Consider the following 8,169-nt stretch of genomic DNA (forward strand, 5'->3'; position numbering starts at 1 on the left):
GCTGGTGGCTTAAGGAGGGGCACTGAGAGCCTTGCAAACTTAGTGCTTGTCCCTTCAGCAGCCTCCATCCTGAGCAGCTGCTGAGGAAGAGGAACATTAACTGAGGCCCAGGAGGATCTTGAAGGCTTTCAGTGATGGGGGGGGGACTTTTACCCTTGTTAAGTCCCTAATCTTGGGAGTTTCCTAACCCCCAAGAAGGGAGAAGTGAGGCAACTCCCCTCTTACCCTACCATCAGTAAAATGGAATACCTCCTCCACTCTCTGTAATCCAAGCTTACTTTGCACTGATGAAATGATGAACGCAAATTGCAGGCATTTAAAAAAAAAAATTTATTTGAACAAATATTTGACACAATCACAATGAAAGAAAGCAGCTCTCAGTACAGTTTCTTTTCCAGAATGAAAGAATCCCTGTTTATACCAAGCTACTGCAGGACAATGTTTGCTCTTCCCAGCATGGGGCAAGGCTGCTGTTCTTTGTACCTGTGGATTTGCTCCGTACAAGGACAGCGCAGCAGGTCACATCTGAATCCTTGCTTTCACAGGTTAAAGAAATGCGTAAAGACCCAACAGACAAACTGAAGTCGTGATACAACAGAGGTGCCTGTACAGGTAAGAGATGCATACAGGGATATATGGTGACTGAGAGCTTTGTTCAATAAATGGTATTCTGTTTAGAGATGAGTAGGACACCTCACTTCTAGCTACTGCCTTTGTACTCTCCATCTCTTTGGATCTCTCACTGGACCCAGACGGCATTTTGGCTGGGGGAGTCCTGTCAACTCACAACTCATTTTGACACTCCGGTCTGTTGAGGTCTCTAAGCCCCACACAACAAGCAGCTCTATGGCTGCAAGAAGACTTGCCCATCTCTTTCAGACCACTGATAACAGCAGCCTTGTGTCACATCCTGGGGACTGCATGAGCTGTAGTACAAAAAGAGATGTTTGCAGGCATTTGTTTGGATCTAGCCACGCTAGATTTTTTTTTTTGTACAAGCCCACTGGCCCAATTATGCATTCTTTCAGAGCAGGGCAAACATTCCCAACTATATCCCCATACATCACATTATTTCAGAGCATTCCCAAAGTGAGGATCATGTCCAGATGCAGAGAACCCCGAGTACTGAAAACATTGCTTGACAGACCCGTCGCACTCTGCTACATAAGCCACAACAAAATGTCTCTGTGAGAGAAGTTTTAGAAGTTAATGCAAGTTCTGCAATAAAGTGTGAATAGACGACTCACTGGTAAATGAATCCCCTGAGAAACAGGGGAGTGAGCAATGAAGCAAACATAGTGAATGTCTGTCTCTGAAAGGAACTTCATGAGTTTTCTTTGCTTTTGGTTTCAGCTGATCAAGCTGTGATCCTTGAGAAAGGAAAGCACAACAAAAAGAAGTCCTGAGCCCTCCATTCCTGCTCAGCAACCTCAGGAAGGTCAGCATGAGGTAAACACTGTTCTCCTGCCTAGGTTTGAAAAAGAGGATTTTACTGGCCAAGAGGAACTATCTCTCTACAGATCCCTCCTTTCAATTCAGAATTTAATGTATGGACAACATTACTTTGAAACTGAGATCACTAGTCCCTAGAGGACTCACTGATTAAGCAGAATCACAACTTTCATTTAACACTGTTCCTTCTTTCCTTCTCCATCTTCCCAACTTTCATCTTTTTCTCCCATTTATTCCCTTCCTTTTCTACTTTCTCCCTTTTTCTTTTGTAACGTACACTGGCCCTCCATCCACATTTCACCTCTTGGCAGCATTACAAACCTTTCACTGGCAGTTTGCTCTCCACTAGGCAGACAGAGCCACCTATGGCCGCTCCTCACCTGTTCTTTCTCTCCAATCACTACACACACAAAGGCCTTTCATAACAGAGCCCAGGTTCGTGACTGCCTCTTTAGATGGGGCTACAGCACTGGCACTCAGTGTAGTCCAGAGTTCTTTTTGGAGAACAATTTGCTTAAACAATCAATGCAGCTCCCAATGCATGTTCTCTTCAGCTGGCTAATGGACTTTATTTAGGAAGAACCTTCTCAAGGGCACTCTGAATACAGGGCCTTTAAGAAAGAGTGCTGCTTTTTTTTCCCAGCCAAATGGCTTCTACCTATTTGGGCAAGCAGAATCAGAGGAGAAACCCAAGTCTTGCTTTACAGTCTCAGCAGCTTGTGTTTGACCACACCACAGTCACCTGTAGCTGCCCCTGCCCTTCTCTCTGTCAGGACTCTGGAAGCATGTCAGTTTCAGACAGAAAAATGGCCATTTTGATCAATGTAAGGAACCTGCCTGTTCTGCAGTACTAAGTTTTGGTGTATTAAAGGCTCCCATTAGCCTGGGATGCCACAGGTGTGTCCAGCAGGTACTTAGAGCTGCCTGGACCATTCTACATCCCGGCACAACAGTTCATGTTTTCCAGGCATCAGATGCTGTAACCCAGCAAGAGCCAGGTTTCCAAGCCCAGCAGCTTATCATACCCTCCTCACTGGGGCCACAGGAGCAGTCACTCCAAGAAGGTGCGGAGTAATACTGGCATCACGTGCTTCTTCTATCTCCCCTCCCCAGAGCAACTTCAGACGAAGCAGAAGAACTTCTTCCAGCGGCACTTGGAGAGAGTTTTGATGCCTTTGGCTGTCATCTTCTTTTCCTGACGTGCTTTGTGCTCAACACCACTGACAATGGCCATGTCAAACACTTCTTTGAGGTTCTTCTGGGTCAGCGCTGAGCACTCCAGGTAGGCTTCAGCCCGGATTTTGTCTGCTAGGCCTTCTGCCTGAGGCCGGGGCACGGGCTTCACATGGTAGCGATCCAGGCTGATGAGGACATTGACATCATCTCGCAAGTCTGCCTGTGTCCCCACTAGCAGCACTGGAGCCCGGGGATTGTGAGTTCGTATCTCAGGGATCCATTTCTCTGTAATATTTTGGAAGGAGCTTGGGTTTACCACACTGAAGCAGACAAGGAAGACATCAGTGTCTGGGTAACAAAGTGAGCGCAAACAGTCAAAATCCTCCTGTAGAGAATGGAGAGGAAAAAAAAAAGGTCTTCAGTGGACTGAACTCTAAGAGCATGACGCTGCAGTGACATTTTCAGAACTAGGACATTCACCAGTCTGTGCCTGCTATACCAGTAATGGCCGATGCTGGACGAACGAATCTCTTTCCTTTCTAGTTAAATACTGCCTTCCACAAAGACCTGCAAATGGTCCCTGTCCCACAGAACCAGAGCTGACAGTTCCTTTGATAGAGCTTACCTGGCCAGCAGTGTCCCACAGCTGGATCCGGACTGGAGCTCCATCCACCAGGACCTGCACTGTAGCAGAAAGAGAATAAAGATGAGACTATGGAAGTTTCCCAGCATGCACGCACACATTTTTTTTCCTTGGAGCACTCCATTTTGTATCCTGCTAAAGAGACCCCTGAAGTCACTTAAGCCTGTCCTCACTTTCAAGCATCCTCACAGACCCCACTAAAACAGCTGAAGTTTGCACTGGAAACAATACAAGACATGCTATAAATGTTCTGATTCAGTTATCCCTCACATGCTTTGGACTGCTTTCCAGTATTTTCAAAGAATCATTCCATTTTACTGAAGAACTCCTTTCTTAGAAAGATGAAGAGCTCTTTGACAAAACGATCTGTTGTTCCTCCACTCTCCAAGAAAACAAGTAAGGATAAACACAAACAGAACTTCAGCAACTTCCCTGAGCTTTTTGGCTCAGGGAAGAAGCCCAAATCAGTCTTCATTAAATGAACTATTGGAGATTTTCCCCATCTATTAAAAAACATATCTATTTCCAGAAGTGTCCCAGAAAAGCAAATACCTAAACCCAGCTTGGAAATAAAGAAGCTATTAAGGAAGTAGCGATGAGTGAAATCCCCTTCAGAGGCTATCCACACAGTGAAAAACTGCTGAGTTACAAATGTGAGGTCTGCTCCCATTTCACTCCCTAATCAGGGTAAGCCTTCATGTGGTATCAGCTGACTCAGACTGAGGGCTGGCAGGACCTCTAATGGAAATCTGGAATGAAACTGTTAGATGTTTAAGTGCACAGACACCACAGAGTCTGGCTAGGAACTGAGGGAAAGGAGAGAAAGATGCCAGAGGAACTAGCAATCACTTTCAAGTCTTGACAATGTGGATGGGGCTGTGCTCTGCTGAATGGAGGCAGACATCCTGTGCTAAGGTGACAATGGCTGGCATTTCACACTAGCTAGCTAAACTGTTTCTCTGGGTCCAAGAGGAGGCGTTATTGTCCTTTTTTCTTAATTAGAAAAAAAAAAAAAAAGAAAGAAAAAAAGAGAGAAATAGGATCAACTTTCTTTCACTCCTAAGGTAATTAGCCAGGTGACAAAAGTGACAGAAACCACCGACCTGGAGAGCCTAATAGAAACTCTCGGAGTAGTGCTCTCCTCCCTGGGAGCAGTGTGGGGAGAAGGAGGGAGGCACAGACAAAGCATCACCTGAAACCGGGTGGGAGACAGCGAGTGAAGGAAAAATGAAGGGGTGGGTGCGTACACCACAGTGCCACTCCTCACGGCATAGCTGAAAGTCATAGCTTCCTTGTGACTGGGAATCGGTTGGATCGTTACCATATCTTTGCCCCAGAGGAGGAAGAGAAACCTGTTCTTGATCAAAGAACCTGCTAGATGCTGACTTGATCTTCAAGGCACTGGGCATTTGCCTTTCTAGTATCTGGTTTCTTCTGCCTCCCAAGCGTGCTGAGAGAATGAATTAGCATCTCTTAAGGGTTTTACAACCTTCAGAAAAAAAAGGCACCATGTATATTACCTGCTGCTCCAGTGCTTGCACAAGGATTTTTCGTACCTGCTACAAGCTAAGCTACTCCAGCAACTCTGTGACAAGCCTCTACCTACCGCCCGCCCCAGGTCCACACCCCGGGGATCGCTGCACAACAGCAAAGGGGCCTGCAGAACAGGATAGCCTGGTGGGTAAAGGTCAGCGGGTATGCGCTGCACTCAGTGCTGCTGTGCCTGGCAGCGCACCCAGCTGCAGGCAGTGCCCAGGTAGTGGAGCTGGGTGCCAGTGCTATTCCCTCCCTGATAATGCAGCACTTTCTCCTATCTCATTACCTTCTTTAGCTCCTACTGGCTTTACAGTCCATTGGCCAGAATTTGGGTTAGGATGTATCCTACACGGCTCAACTCTACTGGAAGTTTCAGATGCAAGTATTCCCCAAGACAGGGGAATTGGGCTGAAATTTCTGATTTGGGTCCTGAACTGTGTTTGTGAATCCAGGGAGGGCCTTTTTTCAAGTTTATCCAAGTTAGTAGAGGGAAGGGAAGTTCCTCTATTCTCCCACTTTGTGCTCCTCCCAGTAAGATGAAACCAAATTTCGAAGACACATTTTTAATGATCTTTTGGGTTTATATCAGCTGCAAATGCTATGCACCTCTGGAAGTCAGGCTTGGTACCTTGACATTCGGACTGGGGCTACCACTCTGCCCAGACCTCTTCAAACTACTTGCTGCTAGGAGGGAAGTCTCGGAACCCACACTCACCTCCACCTTTCTGGATCATTTTCCTACAAACTTGCCCTTTCAGAAAATGTGGAGGCTCCTGACTGTGGTGACTTCAAACCTCCCTAAGTCCAAACCAAACATATGGGCTTGAGGGGTGCAGAGAGAACAGAAACCTTCCCATGGAGGACTCCAGGACTTTCAACTGTTGCCAAGGGGCTGCAGGACCCCAAACAGCAACAGCATGGTTGCTCAGAGAAGGTCAGGCTGTCAGTTCCCAGGGCAAGAGTGAGCAACTGGGAGGACAGTCATGACTGACAAAGAAAATGATCCCTGCAAAAGCCCATGAGACTATGACACACCGCAAGTCTAGTGCCTGGTCTGACCTGAGCCCATCTCTAATCTACCTATCTGTACCGTCACGTACTACTGTGTTTCTTCAGACCTGATGAAGATCAGCAACCTTTCCAAGGGCTTTTTATTTTTCTGGGCTTTATATGAGAAGCTGTAGCCCAAAAGAGGAGGGGTGGAGAAAGAGCGCAAAGATGGCATTTCAGAAGTGGGAAAACAAATGAGAGCTCATCAGCTGATAGAGAAGGCATTTTAGGCAGACTTATACAGCTGTTCAATTTTTTGGCAACCTCTGCTCTAGGCTCACTTCAACGACCATGAGGGGAAAGGTGTGGTTTTGTTGAATATCAGCTGAAGACAGCAAGCCTGCAGTTCAATGCTGTGATAACTCTGAAGCTGACAAACCAAACAACCATGAAAGCCCCTTTTCCTTACCCATAAAACCACCCCGCAAGGACGTGTGGGTGGGGACCTACCTGAGAAGGTGTCGAGGGCGGTGGGCTGGTACTCGTCGGGATACCCGTTGGTGGTGTAGCTGACGACCAGGCTGGTCTTGCCCACGGCCCCATCGCCCACCAGCACGCACTTGATGCCCAGCTCGGGGCCGCTGCCCCGGGGCGGGCTGTGTCTGCGCAGGGCAGGCGCGTAGTCCAGCAGCTCCTGGGGGGGCATGGCTGCAGTGGGGGCTCAGCGTGGGTTGCAGCTCGGCGGGGCCGCTGCCATGCCCGGCTGGGAGCGGTGTTACCGAGCGGGGCCACCTTTCGCGGCCCGCCTCAGCCCGCTCCTCGTGGCTACACCTGCCGCCCGCAGCCCAAAACCGGCCCCCATTTCCCTAGGCCCGCCCCGGCCCGCCCCGATCCGCCTCTCCGGGCCGGGTCGGCCGCCCCGCGCTGCTGCTGGCGTTCCCTGGGCAGGTGGGGATGGAGCTGTGGTGCTGGTGGTCAGCACGGAGAGGGGCGGCGGAAGGGGACGGCAGAAACGCGTCGCCACGGCGAGAAGTGGCCGCACTGTCAGATCAACCACTGCACCGCCGTGTTACACCGCCCAGCGATAGAAAACACTGCGGGGGAAGCACTAGTGCATGCACATCTTATATTGCAACATCAGCTCTGAAAGTGGAGCTGTCTCCTCGCGGAGGAGCAAAACTCAGGCTGGCGATGGATGCCACCATGTCGTTACACGATGTTCTTCACCACACACAGGAAGGGAGAGCTGCCTGCACCAGGCAAGAAGCCACAGGCGAGCAGCTCCCCAGCTTGTGTCTCACTGCACTGTGCACCCACACCGAGCAGCTTCCCAGGTATTTCATCTGCGTTAATGGTAGGCTTGAGAAGAGGTACTTAAGCTAGGCAGAGTCTAAAATGCTTTTCCCCATGGTTGGCAGAAGGTCACAAGCTTGGCAACCCCTCCAGTTGAAGAGTCCTGGCTGAAGCCACCCTCCAAACGTGCACCTTTTGCAGACAGCCCACAATTCTCTGGAACAGCACTGAGCAGGAGGCTCTCTCTGCAGTTTCCTTCAGCAGTTTCTTCCATCTCCCTCTTATTCATTTTTACCAGCACAGCCTTGAATTTCTATAGCTACAACAACAGGGATGGTATTGCAAGTGAGGCTTCTGCTAAAATGTGTGCCTGAGTAGTGCTGCAGCGAGCGGCTTCTCATTTCAGGGAGTGGATTGCAGGAGAGCCTCACCCAGTGCCAAGCTTTTCAGAGTCAGTTCAGTGGGCGACAGCAGAACATCCCCAGCAGCCACAGAAGGCTCGGGGCCAGCCTGTACGCCCTGCGTAACACACAGATGGGGCCAGCAGCCAGGACAGGCAGCACAGCACACAAAGGACATGCAGCGTATGTGCCAAGCACGGGTGACATTCTGTGAACTATGGCATTTCCATTCAATCAAAAAAAATGAATGTAAATGAGGGATTATGCACCAAGTTATTCACCGCTAGCAAGTGCCAGCAGTAGCAGAGGGGTGAGGTGAAAAGATGTCAGCAGCTTCACATTCTTACTGGGTTTTCACTTGGGAATAGATATCTGCAGAGAGGACACACATATTGCCCTGCTCCAGCGACTGAATCCCTTTTTCTCTTGCTCTCTTCCTAAAAGGTCTTGCTTCTGTGACTGTGTTTTTCCTCCTTTCCTGTTTCTGACAGCCGTTGTTTGACACGCACTTAACTTGTGGATGAGCTTAAGTGATTTTTAATCTATATTTAAACTAAGTGATTAAGTAAGCAAACAGGGCAGCTCCCACGGGTTCCTTTCTCAGGACTTGCCTTGCTCCTGACGTCTAACAGAAGACGCAGGTTTAGTTTCACAATGCAGCAAGGAATCAGACAGTAG

The 8,169-nt window shown here is 48.9% G+C and overlaps 1 protein-coding gene across 1 annotated transcript; it reads right to left on the reverse strand.

Moving 5' to 3' along the window:
* Positions 316-6,675, reverse strand: RHOV (ras homolog family member V). Its single transcript, XM_021403123.1, has 3 exons — positions 6,308-6,675; positions 3,254-3,312; positions 316-3,013 (listed from the first exon to the last, which is right to left on the reverse strand). Exons 1-3 carry the CDS (start codon positions 6,501-6,503, stop codon positions 2,573-2,575), a joined length of 696 nt encoding a protein of 231 aa, XP_021258798.1. The 5' UTR covers positions 6,504-6,675; the 3' UTR covers positions 316-2,572.

The sequence above is a fragment of the Numida meleagris genome, chromosome 6, assembly GCF_002078875.1.
Source record: "Numida meleagris isolate 19003 breed g44 Domestic line chromosome 6, NumMel1.0, whole genome shotgun sequence".
NCBI classification, from domain to species: domain Eukaryota; kingdom Metazoa; phylum Chordata; class Aves; order Galliformes; family Numididae; genus Numida; species Numida meleagris.

Coding starts and splice junctions, on each gene's coding strand:
- RHOV (XM_021403123.1), bottom strand. CDS start 6,503: ATGCCCCCCCAGGAGCTGCTGGACTACGCGCCTGCCCTGCGCAGACAC. Junction 3,313..6,307: donor CGCCCTCGACACCTTCTCAG/GTAGGTCCCCAC, acceptor TTTCTGCTACAG/TGCAGGTCCTGGTGGATGGA. Junction 3,014..3,253: donor TGTGGGACACTGCTGGCCAG/GTAAGCTCTATC, acceptor CATTCTCTACAG/GAGGATTTTGACTGTTTGCG.